This window comes from Quercus robur, chromosome 11 (assembly GCF_932294415.1).
Source record: "Quercus robur chromosome 11, dhQueRobu3.1, whole genome shotgun sequence".
Lineage (NCBI taxonomy): Eukaryota > Viridiplantae > Streptophyta > Magnoliopsida > Fagales > Fagaceae > Quercus > Quercus robur.
In genome coordinates, this window is record NC_065544.1 from 38,704,901 (window position 1) to 38,727,787 (window position 22,887).

The 22,887-nt window shown below is 36.1% G+C and overlaps 2 protein-coding genes across 2 annotated transcripts; one reads left to right on the plus strand and one right to left on the minus strand.

Moving 5' to 3' along the window:
- Positions 1–5,366: 5,366 nt before the first annotated feature.
- On the plus strand, positions 5,367–6,444 carry LOC126706988 (uncharacterized). The gene is made up of 2 exons (XM_050406577.1): positions 5,367–5,916; positions 6,037–6,444. The coding sequence occupies exons 1-2, from the start codon at positions 5,434–5,436 to the stop codon at positions 6,067–6,069; spliced, it is 516 nt and encodes a 171-aa protein (XP_050262534.1). The 5' UTR covers positions 5,367–5,433; the 3' UTR covers positions 6,070–6,444.
- Positions 6,445–7,840: 1,396 nt separating this feature from the next.
- On the minus strand, positions 7,841–22,464 carry LOC126706237 (autophagy-related protein 2). The gene is made up of 14 exons (XM_050405580.1): positions 22,007–22,464; positions 20,094–21,169; positions 19,184–19,332; positions 18,139–18,302; positions 14,777–18,022; positions 14,573–14,685; positions 13,319–13,505; positions 12,735–12,848; positions 12,445–12,552; positions 12,227–12,359; positions 11,244–11,446; positions 9,338–9,534; positions 8,896–9,224; positions 7,841–8,159 (listed from the first exon to the last, which is right to left on the minus strand). Exons 1-13 carry the CDS (start codon positions 22,208–22,210, stop codon positions 9,152–9,154), a joined length of 5,967 nt encoding a protein of 1,988 aa, XP_050261537.1. The 5' UTR covers positions 22,211–22,464; the 3' UTR covers positions 7,841–8,159; positions 8,896–9,151.
- Positions 22,465–22,887: the final 423 nt, after the last annotated feature.

The window sequence follows — 22,887 nt, forward strand, 5'->3', positions numbered from 1 at the left end:
GTGAGGATGAACACACCTACAAGCAAAGGGAAGAATTCTCCTCAGGAGGTTGCTTCAACTCAAATTTCCAAAATGCATAAATGAACTTCAGCCAGCCTCAAACTCTCCTTATATAGGAGTCAAAAATGTGCGGTAATTTTCCCGCTCATAAATGAGGGAAAATAGGGACCGTAGGATATTGATCGAGCCGTAGAACATGGGGAGACAAGTAGCCGCCTAACGCCATAAATGTGAGATTGTGGATTCCAAAGCGTCAAGAGTGTACTGGAGACAAGTGAAAGGACTTTACCACATGGGAATGCAGGTGGCACGTATATAGTCTACTTGTATAACTAAAACTTCATTTTTACCTCAAGGTTAATAGCAAAAGTTTTAGGGGGCTATTATGGGTGCCTGAAGACCGAGGATGAAGTTAAAGAGTTGCAGTATTGGTGTGGGGATGCCACGGGCCCGAGGAGGAAGATTTCCCGGGGAGAGGAAGGGATGAGTCAAAAGGACTCTGAGGCGTGCCAAGTGGGAAGAGGGATCTGATGAGAGAGAATTAGTGATCATAGGGGAAGTTTCTAGTTTGGGGTAGCCTATTGCCTCCGCATTAAATGATGGGCAACAGTTTTATTAGTTGCATTGATGAGAAAGTGACCTGAACAATGTAAGTCATAGTTAAGCAAACTCCTTCCACCACCTTCTTCAGATGTGAAAAGAGACAAGTGCCAGGAAGGGAGGTTTGTTAGGTAAAGATGGAAGGTTGAGATATGAGAGAGGAAAAGATATATAAGAAAAAGAAGGTTTACAGAGAAGTGGGATCCAGGCACAAGTATCAAGATATAGAAAAGAAACAAGAAGAACACTAAGAGAAGAGAGTGAAGTAACATTTCTTGTATAATTGTGACCTCCTTGGGCTAGCTTGTATTGAGAAATCAGCTAATCCATTTATTTATAAAGAACTCTTCCTTATTTTTATCCTCGGGCAGAGCCTCCCTCTTATTGTTTGCTTCACTCTCTTACAAATTCATTGTTTTGGGCTATGGTTGAACTGATCTAGCCAATATTCTAAGTGGTCTGGGCCGCGAGTTTTCCTGGTCCTTACAAATATGTTTGATCTGTTTGTTTTTTGTGAAAACTATATATGAATATAGTTTTTTGAGTTTTCATGTATTTGGTAATATCATAATATAAAATATATATATATATATATATATAAATAAAAAATGTTAACGGAAATTATCTCTTAATTTCGCTTATTTAGTCTACGTGAAATAGAGCTGTTTTCTACTAAAATTTTCTAGAAAGGAAGGGATCAGTGATTTGGATGTGGGAGTCTTTATGCTTGCTAGTTGCGATGATTTTATTTATATATATATATATATATATATATATTGACGAATGAGTATTAGCGATAGTAAGGGAGTAGAAGCAAGGCAAATTGGTAGGTGAAATCTGCAGAGAACACGGGTACGTGCGTGAGAAATCAATAAAGATTTTCTGAACGTGAATTCATGAGGGATTCAACTGGTAGTGTTGAACTTTCACAAATATATCTAATATCTATATGTATTGTTGTTTACCATAGAGAAATCAAAAAAAGAAGCTAGCTTTCTATTTTGGGAAAGATTTGCTGGATTCTGCATAGGATTAGGAAGCTTCCTGGAAGGTGCATGGTTTACAAATGCCATACATTACTTACGTGCTTATTTAAAGAGTACGTATTAATACATTTTTTAGTATATACTTTCTCTTGTTTGAGGGTACGTACTAAAGAATGTAAAGATGATTTTGGAATAGATAATATGTTCTTGGGTGCTAGGGCAAAGATTAGAGTGATTTTAATTTCTTTTGTTCTCTTATGGTTTTCCTATACTTCATCATATTTTCTAGTTACATAGGTGGGATTCGATCCTAGGTCCTATTAATAAGATATTTTAATTGGAACCTATATATGATAAAGCAAACCAATTGGTACATAATTGCCAAGCTAGAATCCAACCACTTGAATGGAAAAAGGAATCACATCAAGGACTCTGAGAGCATTTGCATTCGGAATGCTAAATGCCATATGTAAGGTTGATTTAGCATTTTTCCCTCAAAAATCTCCCACATCTGGAATTGCAAATGCTTAGAATTGTAAACTTTTTTACAATCTTGCTACAGTGCCATTCTACATGTAGAATGGCACTATAGACTATTGGATATGTTTTTTAATCTAATTTATTCTTTCTCTCTCCTCTATGTCAGACTTCTCAACTCTCTCTCCATCTTGTTTCTCTTCTCTCTCACTCTAGTTCTTTGGTTTGCTCTCTCCTCTCCTCAAACCCAAAACCCATTTTCTCAAACCCAAAATCCCGTGTGGTGGTGGCAGCGGCGGAGGTAGGCGTGGGCATGGGTTGTCATCGACGGTGGCAGTGTGGGTTTCCCTCTTCGTCTCCCTCTTCATCTTCCTTTCTCTTTCTCTGATCTCTCATCCCTTTCTTTCTCTCTCACCTCTTTTTTCTTTTTTCCTCTCTATCTTCTCTTGAATCAACCCTCCATGGTGGATATGTCGCGTGGGACTCATGGATTGGTGGCTGGGTTTCATCATCCCTGATGTGGGTTTCATTTTTGGAGGTATGGGTTTCATGGATCAATGGATGGGTTTCATTTTTGGTGGTGTGGGTGGTCGGATTTCTTTGTTCCTTGGTTTGGTGGTTGTGGTTTTTGTGGGTTGGTGGTGGGTAATTTGATGGTGGTGTGAGTAGTGGATTGATGGTGGTGGTTTTGGTTGTGTTGATGGTGGTGGTTGGATGAGAGTTTTAATTTTGGTTGGGTTGATGGTGGTGGTGGTGGTGGTGGTGGCAGTGGGCTGTGTGGGTAATTTATTGGGTAGTATGAATTATATTATTTTATTGTGTAAAAATATTATTTTAATGAGTAAAATAGGAAAATAAAAGTTGGGATGTTGAGTGTTGTAAAATGGTATGGTATAAATGATAAAGTAGATTTTGAGATAGTAAAATAGAATAGTTGAAGATTTCGGATACGAATGCTCTAACAAGCACAAAAGTTAGATCCACACTAAATAGTCAAGTATGTGTGGGCTTCTCCTAATTTGGTCTTGTGTAGATTGCCTTATATCAAGGGATAGGCCTTTTTCACAAATGTACTTTAACCATACTTGACTGCTCTAATTGAAGAACTATGTTTAGGGTCTCGACTGGCAAAGTGGCCCTAAACTTGGCATAATGCCTGACAGTTTGATGATGATTATAGTTTTGGGCATTATTTATTGGGTTGGGCCAGTAGGTTTAGGCTTACTTGGATTGAACCCCCTTGGCTAACTCTTGGGTTTGCCCATCTTGGGCTTGTGTGATTCCCCCTCTAGACTCATAATAAATAATCTACATTAATGATACTTTTTTTTTTTTTTTTTTTTTTTGCTTTCGCACAGTGTATTCTCAAAACTTCATGTTACTTTCACTTTATTATGATGATATGGTGTATGTTAAAACAAAAATAAGTTCACTAATTAGATAATCATAATCACAACTACAACACTTTAGTAATCACTTAGTAACATAAGTAAAATATCATATCTACATTTTTCTGTTCTTTTTTTTTTTTTTTTTTTTTAAGTTGGGCCTTAGTGTTTTTGTGGTCTATTAACTCTCTGTAAAATATGTGGATTCTATCTCTTCTATGGTGTGGAAGTTTCTTTGCATCTTATCATTTTGGTGAACTTTGTCTACCATGAGAAATTGGCCACTTTTTTGAAAAAATAAAAAGACAAAGTTATGTGATATCAGCTACTAAATTGGTAAAGCCTCATGTTACTTTAGTACAAGAGGTCTGTCGATTATGGGTTACAAAAATAAAACTATATTCAATTATGCAAGTCATAAACTCAATGAGACTCCAAATTAACAAAAAAAAAATTGCAAAAGAGTCATGGAAATATGGAGTCATCAATATAATTATATCATAGATTTTTTTTTTTTTTTTGTTCTTTCTAAAGCAGGTTAACTTGTTAAGACTGAAGACCAAAGACATCATAGATTGCGGAGAGTCACTAGTTAGCATTATAACATGTTGGAAAACGACTACCGAGACAAATTTTGGGCAACATTCGGAGCACCAAACTCAATAAGTTGAGGTCTTCTCCTGATCTGACATTGTAAAATGAGCCTTAAATTCTTGTTTATGGATGCAAGAGGCTCATAAATTAGGGTACTAAAGACAAGTTTTGCTAACAATTTGGGAGACCAAAAGGGAGACAGTGCCCTTGGACTAAGTTTTGTTCCAGTAACTCACTAGATTGGTACAATGTCTCTGGGTATCTTCTAAAATTCCAACAAAACAGTCAAAATGGGAATCGGCCACTTGTCAAAAACCCATTTGACAAATCATGAGAAATTCCAACCTTCATGAGGATAAACCATGTGATGGTCAATAGTCCAACAAAAGATTCTTGATAATTCACATATAATAATAGTAAATCCAAAGTGGTAAGCTAGTGCTTTGCTTTGTTGAATGGACGAGATTTGAGAGGACTTGATTTATTGCTGCATAAATTAACAATCTAACTAGCTTGATTACACATGGGCCTTTGGTGGTCTCAACAGTTGTTAGTTTAGATAGGAACGAAAAACCCAAATTAAAAAAACAAACAAACAAACAAAAGGAACCACAAGCCTTAAAACTGGGATGCCAAATATAGTAATTCTACAATGGCTTTTTGTAAGATAATTCATCTTTACAAAATTACAGTTATAAACATTAAACAACAAAAAGAAATTTAAGGGAAAAATATCATTTAGAACAGTTGAGCCATGAGCCTAGGAAATAGTGAGGTATTTAGAAAAGCAATAACCTTCTGTGCTTAGTTTGTTTACCATTAATATGTCATTGAGAAGGTCATAATGCTCCCTGAGTCAAAGTAGTGAACAATTTCTTATAGTTACTTGGATTGCAAGAAATATAAACAGTATTTATTTCAGGATAACATGCTCAAATTGAGAGGAAACCCGGGAAGGCCTTCAATTGGCAAGAAATTCACTTCTTTCTGGTTCAAGTGATTCCTGGCTCATCCATCCAGTTGGCATGAACATGCAACCATTTTAATCAATGGTTAAAAAATTGTTATTGAATATAAAAGTGAAAAAAGGAACGTATTAGTCAAAATGTTCGGCTAAAACTGTCTTACTGGCTGATATAGTATGATCGCTGTTAAATATAGATAGTGCATTCACCCACTGTCCCTTAAATTTTAAATTGCTTCCATAAGAAAAAAAGGCATTAACTGCATTATTAATCACAAAGTGACAAATCTAAGTAACATGAGATGTCTACTAAACACACACAAAAAACAAGCCGCATGCAATATAAATGCAGACATATGCATGTGGATACCAACACTGAGAGTAAAGGACTTTAGATAAAAGCTATAGTGACTGTTTGGTCTGAATGTCTATGCCATGCCTAAACATGTTCAACACTGAGAAGCAAGGTCTCTGCCCTCCCTCTGTGGACCCAAGAATCTCCTTCTCAAATGATTTTGCAGACATTCAACAACCTTCCAAGCATGATAACATCTACAGAGAAGCTCCGGTTTCCTCAGACTTCGAATTCTCTGTCAAAAACTACACCATGGCACCCGCAGATGAGGTATTCTTTCAGGGAATGCTATTGCCAGTGAAGAATAGTTGCACCAATAACCAGCAGCGAAAGATGACTTTAAGAGATGAACTCTCTGTTGATGATGATTATGAGAATGTGTTTCCAAGGATATCAAAGAATGGAAGCCGTTGGAGAGAGCGGCTCGGCCTCAAAAAGGGTATCTCTGCATCTAAAAAATGTGACAAGAATGGTGGTATGCTGGAAAGTGTAGTTGAAGAGAAAAGCAATATGTTTGTTCATGAGGACAGCTTTGTTGGCAAGAAAACCCAGGTAAGATGAAAATCTTTTGTTTTGATATAGATACTTGAAGTTGAACTTGCAGATCTAGATTAATTGAGTTCACAGTTTGAACAATTAACTAAATAGTGTATAATTGGTTCTTTGTTATAGGAACTATTTTTTGAGGCCTTGAAGGAGGGTTAAGCTGCAATGTTAAACAGAATATGATGCAACCAATAACAAGGATTGAAGTAAAAAAAGGATGTACTAAAGAGATAGCAGTGGCAATTTTCAAGGGAAGGGGATTGATTGTCTTATAGTTAGCTAATATTGTGAAGGTACTGTATGGATAGTGGGCTCTACTGTATGTTGAGGTTTGATTTGACTCTTTGATTTTTCTAACTCTCGGTTTTTTTCTTTCCCTTTTGACTCAAAATAACCCCCTCCTCCCATATTCCCATTGGAAAAAAGAAGGGTCGGCTGTTTTTGTTCTGTACAAAATGTTTGCAGTTGAACTCCCATGTATTGAGTATTGTTCAGTCAATCAGTCAATGTAATCATCAATTCATTTCTTGCCCATTTTTCAGTATAAATTTTGATATGTTCATATTTCAGTAGCAAATTTAGGAACTGAGACGACCCCTCTCCAAACCTTTCTTCTTCAGTTAATTTTTTTGATAATTCAATAGTTGGGAGAGAATGGTCTCAAACTTTCCATATCTCCGTTAAAAACACCAAGAAGTGATAGTTGGGTTAATTAGAAGCCGATTATTTTTGGTTTGGGCACAGTTTAATTACCATGTGCTCTTTATATTACAAACAGAACTAAAGTTTTAATGGTTTGTGGCATTGTTGCTCTAGATCTACAGCTAATTGCTGATTATTGTTTCCCCCAAAGTGCGCTGTAAGCAAGATTCACCAAATTAGACTTGATATGGTCTTCTTTTGAATATGGTTATTTAAATTATCTAGATCTAATAACGAGAGAGAGAACCTCATAACCACGCAGTGGTGACAATGCAAATGATATATAAATGATAAGTTATAGGCTTATAGCATTTACCAAAAGACCGCTAACATTTCATTCCGCAATTTCCATGACGTATCCTGATTCCCAATAATTTCAGATGGTCATTGGCAAACCATATATAAATTATAGGTTATAGCATTTCCAATAATGAATATTATAGCTATGCATGTTGTCCATAGCTAATTTATTAACAAACTGGAGGACGAAACACGACCAAACCGGAAACTGATTTTTATTATTGAGACCAAATCAGATGAAATTACTAATCTCTTAGAAACAACCAACCTTTTACACCAAAATGATAATAAAGTAATACACAATGCGGAAAATTCTTTAAACCCTATAACCATTTGAAGTCATGATCTGAGCGTGTAAATTTCGTCAACAGACAATGTGGCATTGCCTAGACCCTTGTGGTAGCAATGAGTATTTAACTACAGGGACCCCAACATAACCTCACACGCATCATTGAAATTAATAAAGCATCTTTGCATCATTGAAACCAATATAGTATACCCTGCAAAGTAACTTAATGCCTTCTTGCAGAAACATCTAGGTAAAAACCAGGGGGAAAAAAAAACTCAAGTTTAAGTATATTACTAAAAGAAAAGGGTGGTTGAGCATCACCATTTTCATTTTCTCAAAACAAACCAATAACAGTTCAGGTACCCAACCAGGTGAGACCTACAATTTGAAGTCCAAACCCACCCCACCCCCTTCAATTCACATTAAAGAAACTACACCACAGGTGAGTACTTGATTGATCCATTTGACAATCATAAATGCAATAATTTTAGAATGTATCACACCAGCATGGAACACATCATTCCCCTTTTGGAAAAAGTAACATTCAAAAATAGCAGGTTCATCAAATTCCTATAGAATAAAGAAAACCTTTAATTTAACAAGAAACGATTCTTAAATAAATTCTTAAAAGAGAGAGGATGGAGAGAATTGATTACTATTGCACTATCAATGATATTTCACAAGGTATTACATGACATGTAAATGATATCAAACACTCAATCACAAAAAAAAAGGTCTGCTGAACTATGTACAAAAGAAGCCACTTTCGCCGTAATTGAGTCTATAAAAGAATCAATGTGTAACTGGCTATCCCTAGTGTCACTAAAATTACAAGGCTTTCAGTGTGGGTAAATACTTATAAGACCATAGCTTATTTACATATTGTACAAAATTACCGTCTTGTCTTGTCTTGTCGAGACGGGAAAGAATCTGTTTAGTAGTTTCATTAACTGTAAACCTGCACCCAATAAAACCCAGCACAAGAGTTTTGAGAATCAGCCTGAGACTGCTGTTAAGCAAACAATCTGTACCATACTAGTGGTTAAGCAAAATGTTTAATTACTGTATAAAATGATTTGCTAATCTGTTGAGGCCCCAAAAATATTTAACAAACAACAGTATTTCACAGGCTATATGATAATTTAGTAGTTCCTGTATGTGAAAATATATGAACAAAATAAAATTTTCAAAATGCCTTGAAAAACAATTTATACTTGAACTTAGTTGAATGAACTATTGAAATATTCTACAGATTTAAACCATATTTGATAGACCTGAAAATAAAAAATTATTTCAGCCTATAATATAATACAGAATGATTTCTTCCAACCAAAAGCAGTAACAAAATTCTTAAGTTAAGAAAAATATGGGTTCACTTACATTAATGATGTAACGCATAAAGTGTTTCAAATTCTTTAAGATTTTTTGTACAATGATTTGAGATAAGGTATTGTAAGCAAAACATCATTTGTTTTATTATTTTAAAACAATAAAATAAAAAAATAAAAAGCCTCTTATTTAATGTTGTGACACATGATAGAACCTCATGTCTTCTCTACTTAAGGTTTCCGTTTTCATTATATAATAATAAAAGCCCAAAACCAAATACTTTTTCTCTCATGTTCACAAAAGCTATAGATAAGAACATAATATTTTGTTACTTCTCTTTCTACTAAAGAGACCAGATTTCTAACCTTTTAATAATCCAATATAAAGAGCACGTGAATTCTGAAAGAAGCCAATTCACATGATAGATGGGCACCTCCACAGCAACAAACAGGGTTCCTTAACAATCCCTTTTTATGGATGCGAAAGCAGTCCTTCATTAAATGACTCAAGATATACCCACTGCATACAATTTAAAGAAGAAATACAGTGGATCGTATAACCAAGAGATATTTACAGAAGTTAATATATGTTGTAATCCTGTAACTGATATTTTTTACTGTATTAATCATGTTCTTGTGACTGAGTGGGACCCAAATATTTCTCCATGGACTCTTTCTTACGCTCAGGATCCAGGCTGCAAGCATGAACACCACAGTTAATGTTAGGTTCTAGAACTTTAAATGTTATTATACTGAAACAATTATGCAATGTTGGAACAAATAAAATAACTTCAAAAGAATAACTAACCTATTCCTGAAGCCAAGAAGAGTATAATGTACAGCAGTTGCACAAGCAGAAGCAGGAGCTATAGCAGCGGCAGGAACTGCCCGAACAGCAGATGTCAATGCAGAGATAGCTCCAGCTCCACGCTGGTACTTTTTCAAGGGAGTGCCAACTAAGGCAGAAGCAGATTTTCCCAGGCCATCACTCAGGCTCTCATAAGCCTGTCAAATTAAGAACATTAATACCTTCTCTGAAGAAAACACAGCACACATCTTTTTCCTAACAGATAAAAACACTTATTATCATCCATGAGTGACTTGATTTTGGCATCCAACATGCCAAAAAGTGCTCACCATAACTAAAAAAAAACACTCAGATAAGAAAGAAAGAATTTCTATTAAAAAGCATGAACCCCAAGTGTTAACTGAGGTCTACAGACATCTACATCACTGTGATAAAAGGCTTATTTTTGTGACAAGGGGAGAGTATTACATGAGCCTGATCCCTGAAGTGCCTTGATACTATAGAGAAAACAGTAAGTCTCAAAATCAAGATACTTCTGAAGCTTGATCTATCACTTGCCCATCATAGAGAGGACAACCTATATATTCCACCTAGGACTAGTAAAATAATCAACATGAGGTAAATTGAACACAGAAGACACAACATATGGGGAAAAAAATACACACACACAACGCATGCAATACACAAGAAATAAGGTCGCATCTCAACATCTCAGGCCCATATAACAAGCTTAATATTGAAACCCAAAACCTGACATTTTTCCAAAGAAGAATACACTGCAGAAACTGAAACTGTGATCAGAAAGAATACACGACTTCAAATACCCACCATAGTCAAATGGGCATATTCTGCTTATGATCATGAGACCAAATTACCATCAGTTTACTTGGAGCTCACTGCTAAAGCAATTCCTTATAGAAGAAGGTAAGAATGTTTCAAGTTTTCTTTTTCTTTTTGTTCTTTATATTTAGTTCTTTTTGCTAAGTGAGACTTGAACTTAATACCTACCACACCCCTTTAAAACTTGGGCAACCCCCAAAAAGAATAACTACTTTCCCAAAAATAACTAGAAGGATCCAGTAGAGCCACTTCAGAGCTTCTTCCCAAACAATCCCTCCACCTTTTTTCTTTTTTTAAAGAAAGAACAAGAACATGAGGAAGAAAAAGGGAAAATGTGTGTAATACAAATGTTTTTTTTTATTTTATTCATAAGTTATAAACGCCCACAATGGGTCTTGAACCCAAGACCTCGTCCTCCCCTAGAATTTATATGGGGGAGGAGGTGCCAGTTGAGCTAGAGCTCATTGGCAATACAACAGACATTTTAAAGTGCCATATCTTTACCTCAAAACTTCAAATGTCAAGCCTCATAAAAAGTTTGAATGCATTTAAGTCCCAGACCAAAGTTGACAGCAAATGTAACACCTCTAGACAGCTCTTGACAAAAGAAAAGACAGATCTTTGTATATTGCATTGACAAATAGGATCCCAGTATACACAGGAAATTTAATTGTGTCGCTTTCAATTGTGTTAACAAGATGTACAAAAATACATTGAAACAATATTAAAAACAAAAATGCCCTATAATGCAAAAGATCTCACAAGTAGTTTGAAATGCTCTTAATGCTAATTTCAGCATCTAGAAGTCTCTTCCCAGAAGCTGACTCCTCCTAATTAATATGGAAAAATACAGATGGATGATCAGGGTTTAAAAGGTATACTTTTTGACATATGAGTTTCCGCATATTTTTAAGTTCATGCTTTTTTTATATAGGTATGTTTTAAGCGCATGCACACGCAAAGTAACTATAGTTTTAAGTGTACAATCACACACAAGCCCATACTACAATTTAAGTATTGCAAGTTACCCAAGCACTGACATAACAATTGACACAGGAATTTTTACCCGTTGGAGTCCTTGCTGGGCATCTTTAGGCTGATTAGATCTTACATTTGTCTTCATTTTACTTTGTCCAGCCCATGGTCCAGAAGGAGGAATGCTAGTAAGAATACATTCGGCTTGAAGCAAAATGTCATGAGCCCCAGCAGCCAAATGTACCCCAAGTCCAACAGCTTCAAGTGAAATGCTTCTAAGAAATGCAACTGTGCCTGGGGGAGTAGAAAAGACTTATGTCATTAACAGGAATTAATATTATTATTTTTTCATAATAATAATAATAATAATTTTTTTTATGACCTCAAATATAAAAAATACCAGCAATTAATGTCATTAAGGGGTAGTTGAGAGTTTGAATTGAGTTACACTTCAGTCATCATAATTCTTAGGGTGTACAAAATCATTAATCACACCACCACACAGATGATTGACAGAATCAGCACAAAGATCTGATTGCAGTAATATGCACTATAAGTATAAGCAGAAGAGGGCCCCTCAAAAGGCAAATAATCTCTCATGATTCAGCTGAAACAGTGCACCAGATAGAGCTGAATAGCAGCAAAGAATTCTCATTTCTCATTGTTAAAAAAACCTTTGTTTAGGTATTAAAAAAAGTTTGGCCCGAATCAGTAGCACTTCAAATAACAGGTCTCTCCCATAAGGAAAAAAGGGGGAAAAGGCAAAGCATAGAAACATTTTAGTTAATCACAAAAACTAGAGCTTTGGCTTTCAAAATAATATTGTGCTGCACAAAAAAAAAAAAAAAAAAATTATCATCAATTTAAGAAACATCTATTGTTATTTTTATTGCCAATGGTAAATAAGTCTCATATGCTTAAATTAATAAGTTGTCCTAGTTATGGCAGTCAAATCCCAACAACAACTACTTCCTACTTTTTATGATACATTATACCCCAGTGCATGGGCTTCAATGATGAGGAAACCCAGATTTACTGGTAGGGCAATAAATGAAATTTGTTCAGTTCATTTACCTCTTTGCATTCCCTTGAGTAGTCTCCGATCCTTCCTGTAGCTCTCAACTGGCAAAGAAACCAGCTTCGCAGCACCAGAACCAACAGCAACTACTGATCGGATAGTAGGAAGGCCTTGTAATATTTTATGAACCTGCATTTTAGATATAGATATTTACTGTCAAAGGACAAACAGAATCATTGCATTCTCAATAAGTACAATGAGTCCTACTAAAAACCTGGTTTTGTGAAATATCTTCCAACCACTCTCCTATAATAGTTTCAAAAACACCACCCCAGCCATAGATGCCAACGGAATGAACATGCTTGAGCTGTAGCTCAACCCCCTGCAATTTAGTGAAGTATCATTAGACATTTCATTCACTGGTCTCAACAAGAATCCCAAGCTTTAGTACCTCTCTCTCTTCTTACTTTTTATATTATTTTCCTTAGGTAAATTTACTCACACCCAAGAGGACTAACCCCTGACCACAAGTTTTATAATTATTACAAAGACTGCAATTCTTACCTTCCAGGGAACCAGATTTACAAGCTCTACGTACTTCCCCCCTCTTAGTGCTGCAAGATCAACACGGCGAGGACTGTAGTCAACCCGAACAAGAACAGGCCATATATCGAATTTCTGAAACAAATTGAATTCAATCAGTGCTTAGATTCTGAGTATTATAGAAAAAAACTCAACAAAGAACTGGAATATGAATTATCCAGCAAAATAACAAGTCCTAGTTTTATCCAAATTCCAAAGTTGAGAAGAATCATATATATTGAAAAGCAACATCATAAGAACAATATAGAGAGTGCAGAACCAAGCAAACACAAGCAATAGTATAGGGGCTTGTCATCTCTTCTGCTATAAATACATACTACATGACTAATTAAATTGTATTCTGCAGAGGTTTTGATATGCTTTCTATTAAATTTATATAACCCATCACAAAGATATCTTACACAAAGATTATGGACATAACTTGAGATCAACAAAACCGAGGGTACACGGTCCAAAAAATCAAAAGGAACGATAAAATATCTAGCATGATACATTACTTATCAAAAAATATATATATAGCATGATATAAAATCAGAACTACTCACCTGAAAGAAAGGAAGCAATGCCTCATTTGCAATTGTATGTCCCTGGGACAATTTTGAACCATCTGCATCTTGATGACAGTCAAGAGACTGGTCAACTGATGAGCTCTTTGCCCCAAAAAAGTCAATGAGAAAATCAAGTTGGGACTGGTGAAGATGCAATAGTATAGGAAGGAAAGCAATGCGTAACCTGAAAGGAAAATTTACAAGAACCCACAGTCAGACAAGCAATGTGATAACCACTTTTACCACATTAATACATTATTATCCTCTGCATTTACAATTTGAATGCTAGAGAGGGAAAAAAGGTCTATGCATGATTATTGATAAATCTTCAATAACACTGAGCACCTAACATGAGGTAAAAAACAGTGTGATGCAAGACAGGAGACTCCAGGAGAGGGACTTTTTTGGAAACAAAAGAAGAATAAAACACAGGATAGTCATGTTTGGATGGTAACTCCCATTGCTTGATGCGGTGCATTTGGAGGGAAAAGAATAGCCGGATTTTTGAAGACGCCCAAAGTTCTATGCCTGATCTCAAGTTATTCTTTTTTAGAACTTTATTGGTTGTCAGCCATGAGGAACCTTTCTTTATTTTCAATTGTTGATTTATTAGATTTATGTAACTATTGTAAATGATTGTTTAGCCCAATATACTTCCTCTATACTTGGGTGACTCAATTTTTATGATTTATATAATTTTATTACTTATCAAAAAAAAAAAAAGAATAAAAAACAGGAAAGGACCTAGGAATTGGCACCTATGGTTTACTTGAAATTAGCATCAAGCAATAAAAAGAAAAAAAATAGATAGAACCTAGGCATCAGCACCCAGGCCTGCTTGGGATCAGCACCAAGCATGATAGGAACCCAAGAATCAACACCTGGGCTCGCTTGGAATCAGCATGAAACACTGGAAGAAAACTCCCAATCCAAATTTCATAAATCCATGATCAACTCCTTACAGGAGTAAACTTTGGGTCCCTCTAAAACGAGTCACCAAATTACATCAAAGATGAAAACAAAAAAAAAAAAAACTCATAATTAGATTATATCATATGCGAAAGTAAAGCTTAAATAACAATCAAATCTCTCTAATAGAATCAAATTAGTATCAATCAGCATCAACCATGATCGTCAAATGAAATCAATTAGCATTAATGAGTCTAATCTGGTGTCCACATCCACAGAGTTAAAGAATACAGAGTAGGGGGTTAGCAAGATAGAAAAATTCAAATAAAACAAACAACATACCGGTACTCCTCAAGAGGGACTAAAGGATCTGGTCTGACAGCTTCTAAGTCCAGTTTAAATGCTTTTGAAGAGGATTCCCTAGGATGATCTTTTGAATTATAATATCCTAGTACCTTCCAATTTAAAAAGAAATTTTCAGACCCTGTTCAGAAAGATACAAAAGGTAAAGACAATAATGTAAAAGTACAATTATTTCAACATTACCAGTTTCCATGGTGCATTGCTACTCTTGTCATAGAGCTGGAAGTCTTGAACTGAAAGAGAAAGCTTAGATACACATATTCCACCAACTGGGAAAATGTCATATTGAAATTCCATCCCAGAAAGTGAAAGCTCCAGATAGACAGTTTTATCCCTTCCATGACAAGTACTAGAATGCTCTCCAACGTCTCTAGAATCATGCCAATCAGAGCCAGCATACATTCTCCATTTGACATCAATGTTCTTAAAGAGTACACGCCCTGCAACCTTTCCAACATCATCATGTGTTTTATTATTAAGAGAAAGAAGCTCGCCTTTCAAAAATTGTTTCACGCCACTTTGCTCACTTGCTTCTGAAATGTGGTTTTCTACAATTCTTAAGTCCCCATACCATCCACTATTTCCTTTTCCAATATCTCCATTCCCAACATTTGTGGATTTGCACTTAGGTATCTCAGGCAAAGACTGTCTGCCTAGAGATAATTCCGACAGACGGCGCAACTCAGATAAACAATTGCCTTCTCTAAACTCTGTAAAGTAACCTTCTTCTGAAATTGAGGTTTGACCACTTTCCAATTCTACTACAGGCATCAACCCATTGAAGGACAGATCATGAGATAAAAATTCAGGAGTTTCAACACGAAAGCCACATGCATCTTCAAGAACACTTTCATCAAGTGAAACACAAATATGTGATTCAGGAGGATCAAATTGGCAGGCATGATTGTCATCAAATGAAAATTCATCTTCACATATCTCATCCATCAAGCCAACCAACCCAGGTTCACTCTTTGTATCTACACTTGCAATATTCACTTGAGAAGTTGATGGTTCAGAATCACCACTGAAGACTCTAGATTCATCATTGAAATCGTTCCTGTCTTGTTCCTTCCGAATGTTGTTCCACCTAGCCTGCAAGTGCACAATTGATTCCTCCACATCAGGAGCAAATAGCTGCTGGAGTTGAGCAGACAAACGAATCAAAGCAGCAGTAGTGTCATGACAAGTTTCCAAGCAAATGTGAGATTTAGAGCATTCCACCTCCCAGAGGAGGCCACTCTTACAGTTAGTTCTCAAGATAACTTCAATGAGTGCCTCCCAAGCAACTTTAATATAACCAACCTTGTGAAGATGTTCCGCACTGTAAGTGCCACCAAGATTCTCAGGCTCTGACATTGTACGAAGAAGAAGCCCAAGATCTTGCACTCTAATTTTGGAGTCATTGTCGATTGAGTTTGCCACAGTTGAAGTTGATAGATTGAAGGAAGAAGCGGCTAACAGACAAGCAACATACTGCTCACCCATACATTCTTTTTCTTTGGCACTTAAAGAAAAGCACTTGGAATCAAGAACTTCACTCCCAGCCACCAAGCGCTTTAAGTAGGGCTCATAACTCAATCCAATATCAACCAAGTTAAGAACAAAAGAAGATCCACATGATGCATTCAAATCCCCCTTCTGCATACTATTGTCCCCTTCTTGTTCAGCTTCAGGAGAAGGTAAACTAAAAAAGGAGGATATTTTGTCCAACCAATCCAAGCGACCGCCTGTTGCAACAATTGTGCCACACCTGACAGTTATAGATGTAAAACCATGCAAACTCTCTGGCTCCCACAGGTACACAATATCAGAACCAGCCAATCTAGATGATAATGCATTGGAACCTCCTCCATCACCACGTTTCATTGTAGAATTGCTACATGAGATTAAAAGAAACTCTTGACCTGGAACACCAGTGATGGAACCCCACAATTCACCTTCTCCATGGGCTAGCCAAAATAAATTGGCACCCCTAACACCTCCTATATTTGATACCGACAGCAATTCGAACTTCCGAATTTTCAATCTCAGACAATACCATGATCCAGGAAGTTCACTCTGCATTGGGCCTCCAATATTCTCCTTTGCATCCAGGTTAATTAGAATTTCTACAGAATCACATTCCACTAGGAGTGAAGTTTGAGACACAGAAGGTCCTTCCCTAGACTTGGCAGCATCAGAAGCATCAGAATCCACACATGACAATCCATTTATCATCTGATTCAACAAATTAAGTAATCCATTGTACTGAGAACTGCCAAGAGTAATTGTAACAGGAGATAGACAAACACGCAGGAAGAATACAGAGCTCACAATCATCTCTTGTTGAATTCGAGAATTTAAATCTTCCAGATCTTTCACAGCAGATGCAGAAGCAAACTCATACGTGTTGCTATCCAAGGACACGTCACATGAACCTAAAGTAGCTAAGAACTTTGCCCTCTTTGCTATCAAAGGACCAGTCACACAACCATCCTGCCAAAGCATACTGATAACAGAAAGACAACCTGTTTTGTTGGTGATAGACAGAATATTCTGAGCAGAAAATTTCTGATTCAGCATGTTGCAGGAGTTATTTCTGATCACACTTTTACTTGCAGATAAGACCAAGTAAATGTAGAGATCACCAACATTCAAATGCAAAGAACTCGTGACCATTGAAGATTGTTTTTTCTGTAAAGTTGCATCTGAAGTTGGACTGCGGTCTTCAATTACTCCCTTGTTGGAAGCCAATGGTGATGAAAAATCCAGAACAATAAATTGATCGTAGGAAGAATAGTCTCTACTATCTTTGCCACTTTCAAAAGGGAAACAGAGGATTAACCTTGCATTGGGGATTAATATATTTCCGCGCAATCTTTCTGTTGAAGACAAGGTTGTCAGGCGGGGAGTAGAACTTTTCATGCATCCATTAGATGATTTGTGCTTCTCAGTGATGACCTCAGACGGAGATTCATTCATTTTGGTGTTCATCTCAACATATTTTACCACTTCCACTGATAGATTTAGTAATGTATTTACCAAAGGGAAGTTCACCCAGAAAACAAAAGGTGATAATTCCAATGAAAACGATGCTGGACCTGAAAAACTGCCATCTGATGAAGCAGAACTCACAGAAAATTCGCAATGAGTGATGCCTGATGTTTTAAGCAATATAACTTTTACTAAACCACCCTTACTTCCAAAGGGAAAATCTGCAGAAACTAAATCATTTACTTCATCTGAATAAGGATCTTCACTAGACAAGGTAAACGGAGGGAGAGCACCTTGAACTTCAGCTTGCAGTTGATGAATCAGAAGACTTTGACTATTTTTATCATCAGTACAACTATTCAACTGAAAGTTCAGGGCATCCTTTTCACTGCTAAAGTAATTAGCAACCGCTATAGACTTCACTATTCCTTCAAACTTCATTTCTCGAGAACATACCTGTTGACCTTATCAAATGTTTCAAGTGAGTGTAGAGGCATATAATGCCAAACAACTAGTGTTGAGCACAAAGAAAACACAAATTGGACTTATAATTCTGCAAGCACATTTATTACCTTCGAAAGAAGAACAATGTCTCTGCATTCTGCAGCCAGGCAATGAAAATTAACCAGATCATCCTCAGGATCACACAAATTCTTTTGGTCTTCATCATGGAAGGAAAGCATGACAGAAATTTCAGCAAAAGCTGCTTTTACAGTTGTTTCAACATGCTGCTGTTCTGCAACAATCATTGAGAGTGGGAAAAAAAAAATCAAAGGTTTGTCTACAAACAATGTATAAAACATCTAGTATAATCCCTTTATACTTGATGCTTTTAAATCCAGTATCAGAATATAAAAGTTTTGACTGAGACCATCAGTCCCAAAAGCTTAAATGATTAGGAAGTATGCCAACAATGTACATCAAGTGCACACAAACCCACCCCCCACCCCCCCAAAAAAAAAAAAAAAAATCACTTCTCATTTTCCAAAATTGCACTTGGGCCACAGAACAAAAATATAAACAAGATCAAACACCAAGCAATTTTCGTTCATGCCCGGACACCAAAGAAAATGTACAAGCAAAGTAAGATCCAATACTGTGGGCCAAAATGCAACCTCTGCACTAATATGACATCAAGTATTCTAGATATAACATAAGAACCAAATGAAAAATAGAAAATTATTGGTACACAATTTGATGCAGGGAGCCAAGATTTTATGTTTTAATTTGCAATTAATATTGTTTTTGAATTTGAATTTTGAATTTGGTTATTAATGTTGAGGGTTTTAAGGGATTCAAATTAGATGTTTTCCATATTGGTGTAATCCCCTAAACCTTATTTAACCAGTACTCCTGTAATGGTGAAAGGGAGTTGAAATTGAATAAGAATAATATTATTAAGATTTGAGAAATGCCTCCTCCCTTGTTTTCTCTGTTTGGTGGTGATGCCTAGGGCTTGCAGGGAGGTTCTAGGTGGTAAAGCCTAGGGTTTGTTCTGTTGTTCCTTTTGTTACTCTTTTATTTCCTGTTTCTACTGTGTGCTGCATCACAATTGCATAAAGTTGAACTGATCCCACACAGTCCATCCAGTTATAAAATGGGGAGAAGAACAAATACCAGAGGGAATAAGCAAAGATCCAGAAGCAAGGCTCGATGCAGCAGTAATTGCACTGAAAACAGAACATGTCCAGTTCCACATCCCACTGCTTGCTAAAGCTGATTGGGAATTTCGCATTCCATCAATACATTCAAAAAACTGATCCACACTGCACACACAACAGAATGACATGCTAGAGGCGTTAGCATTTTTTTTTTTTTTTTTTTGATAGATACGAAAAATTTTATTAAGAAAAAACAGCCAACCCAAGTACATTGGAGATGTACTGTGGGGGCAAAGATCAAGAACCAAAATTACAATGATCAAGTAAAAGAGGAAGAGAAAAACAAGAAAAATGCGACAGGTCCACACTCCAAACAAGGAGAGTGTGTAAGAAAAAGGACTTAATCTCTAGCAAGGCTAGAGGCTTTAGCATTATTTGAAAAACTATGATGCCAGACTACCAATTAAGTTACAACCTAGGAAATATAGGCATGAAATAAATTCAAGAGTTTGTAACATTAAATCATCATCTACATGTGCCTAATACTTGGCAGTATTACAAAAGATAACGTGTGAAACACCATGAAATTCAACTTGAAAGAGAGAAAGCAATGTGAGTATAGAAAAGATTGACAATCATTTGCAAACTTGTAATGCTTTTAAAAAGGAAAAATGCTACATGGTAAAGATATGGTTCCAATATTCCAAAGGGAGCTTTTAAGAAACAGGTGAGTTCAAAATACTAATTAAAAGGCATGATCCTGAATCTCCAATGTTTTGTGAGAGAGCATCGATACAGAACCTCAATGTCATTTGCAAGAACAAGAACAGTAATCAAAACTAAAAGTCCCCAGTGGGAGTGTAAACAGTAATTTCCTGCCATCACAGCTGTAATATAAACATTAATAGCACAAGCAGAAAACCAACCTTGCTCCAAAATCAACTTCTTCAATACCATCTTTCTGATTTTGATTTGCAGACACCCAATCTGATATTAAATGTGTCCCAGGTAGCATACCTTCAGTTACTGATTCTTCCAGGGTCAAAGAAGATATATCCAGAGAAGAGCCACCACAAATTTGTATCATCCTGTCAGTAACATTTCCCGTAGAAAGTGGTGTCGATGAAAGACAGTTGGATGCTGAATTAAAATTAATAGAATCCATTGACCTGTAATGCATATGACTACTACAATATTTGTCCAGATTCTTTACAGTTTCCCATGAAAGTAAGAGCCATTTTATTGAGCTGGGTTGAAGTCTCAATTCTACAGGATCAATAGAAACATCTGCATCCACTTTGCGAATGTCTAGGGACCCATTCTTCCAAGGTATATTTAATCTTAAATTTCCAGAAAATCCACCTCTTTTTCCTGTCACAACTGGAGTTGTAGTATTTGTGGGACAGTGTCCTGAAAAAAATTCACTAAAGCTTGCTTTATTGTCATTATCATCAATTTGAAGAAGCTCAACTACCACTTCTTGGAACTTTATGATGTTAGTCAGTTGACTTATTCCAAGAAAGCTCTCCGCACTTGCACTACCATTTGAATTTGCATTTTCAGAAATACAGGTTTGACATTCTGTTTCAAGAATTCGAAGAACTAGGGTTGTGTGACCCCCAGTATTCTTTTCATCATTCTCCAAATATGGATCAAATGCAACAATTAATCTTTTTATCTTGACATGGAAACTTGAAAGCAACCATTTGACCATCTTTGCAATTGTCTTGACACCTTCATGAACATCCCCAGAAGTAGACTTTGCAGCATCATCCACCGAGTCATATTCATGCTTTCGTAAGTCATAATGGAGACCATGATTACCATCCTGAGATGAACTACAAGTTTCATCTTTGGCTGGTGAATCATTCTTCATACATGGAGCAAGCACAAGCTCAAGTTCATCTACCTCAACCACACAACCTTCACCCTTCCAAGGCATTTTAACTAGCAACGAGCCAATGGACCCTTCTTTTATAATTACTGGTGTTGATGCACCAACCTGGAAAAAATGGCCAGGAGAAAATTAAATAATGACAAGAAAACCATTTAAGATTCAAATTCAGAAAGCAAAAAAAAAAGACCTTAGCAACCCTCTAGATCATAAATTATTAGAAAACTCAATTACTCCAGTTGCAGTTCTATGAATTAATCTTCCCTTTGTCAACAAAGACAACTTGGTCCTCCAATTCAGTAATTAATTATCGAGTAGTAAATTACACATGCAGGTTCCATTTTAGCTAGAACTCATTCACCGACTATTAGGAGTGTTATGTCAGATATACGTTTACAAGTGTTCACAATATCGAAAGCAACCCCACCCTTCCAGTTCATACCCCAAAATAATAAAAAACAGCATGCATACACTACTTGTTTATGCTAGGTAACCCGGTGTAGTGATTACAATGTTCATTTTCACATTGCCCAAGTTCCACAGTTCACAAAACCATTAAATAACAGAATACATAAATTTTAAACAGCACGGGTGTTCAACGAAGCCGAACAAAAACTCCACATACCGTCAAAGGAAAAGCAAACCTAAAACTAATGCAAATGTTACAAATTCTTTAAACCCCACAATCCTAAAAACCCATAATAACCCATGAATTCAAAACTACCAAGAAAAATTATAGTCCTAACATTAAGCCCAAACTCGACACGAACTAAGCTAAAACCTCCACTCAGCTAAGCCTAATGCAACTAATTAAGCTAACCAACACAATTCTCACTCTTTTTATTATCAAAAAACCAAAAAAAAAAAAAACAAAAATTGAAGTTTTATATTTCATCATCAAGCTAATTAGAATTGAAAATTCGAAACAGAGAATCAAAAGCGAACCTTCTCGTTGAGATAATCGACATTAAGAGCGAGATCATTGAGCTGAATCGTTCCCTCAGTGAGCTGCACATCAAGCTGTTCGAGGTCGATATCCCCCAATATCAAATGCCCTAATTTCTTCTTCAACACGAACTTGCAGACCTTCTTCAAGGCCCAGCGCGAGAACACAGCCTCCGCCGACCTCCTAATATTCCACGGAAACATTTTTCCCTGTGAATTTGCCTCTTGTAGTTCACAGATTTTGGGGGTTTTGGCTTGGTCTGCGTGGAAATTAGGGTTTTGGAATTAGCGAATTGGGGTTTTCCTCCTTTCTTTTTGTTGATGCCAGCGTTGCAAGGGAAACCTCCATAAAAAGAGAGAGAGAGAGAGAGAGAGAGAGGGATTGTTTGGTTTGCGTAAAAAGATGAAATGGAAGGGAATGAATTGAAATTGTTTTAAAAGTTTTTGGAGGAATTTGAGTTTTGGTCCACTTGGGTTTCCGTGTTAAGTTTGTTCTCTCCTGGGAATGTTATTAATTTTACTTTTTATGAAAGATATAATTAAAGTTTTTAATTTGTTCTTTTCTTTTGTTTATTTTGTTTAAAGTAGCTCCATCAAATTGTAAAAAAATTTATCAAAATTCTGTTTAAAAAAATTAAATTTAGTTATTTGGTGGCATACTACTGCTATACCTAAGAGACCTAATTAGTTTGAATAGCAAAAACTAAATTAACAAGTTATATCTTTTCTAATTTTAAGTAATGAACTTTTTTTTTTTCCATATCAACTTCTTGAGATGAGAATTTCTATATCTTTTTGATTTTATGGACTTTTTTTTAGGATATATATATATATATATATAATATGTAATGTCATTAACGTCATGGACTTCTTTTTCTTTT

Bases quoted from the DNA above. Each gene is read 5' to 3' on its own strand.
- LOC126706988 (XM_050406577.1), top strand. From the start codon at position 5,434: ATGTCTATGCCATGCCTAAACATGTTCAACACTGAGAAGCAAGGTCTC. The intron at 5,917-6,036 runs GTAAGATGAAAA...TCTTTGTTATAG, and splicing joins TTGTTGGCAAGAAAACCCAG to GAACTATTTTTTGAGGCCTT.
- LOC126706237 (XM_050405580.1), bottom strand. From the start codon at position 22,210: ATGTTTCCGTGGAATATTAGGAGGTCGGCGGAGGCTGTGTTCTCGCGC. The intron at 12,553-12,734 runs GTAAGAATTGCA...ACTAAATTGCAG, and splicing joins TAAATCTGGTTCCCTGGAAG to GGGGTTGAGCTACAGCTCAA. The intron at 9,225-9,337 runs GTTAGTTATTCT...TCATGCTTGCAG, and splicing joins CTTCTTGGCTTCAGGAATAG to CCTGGATCCTGAGCGTAAGA.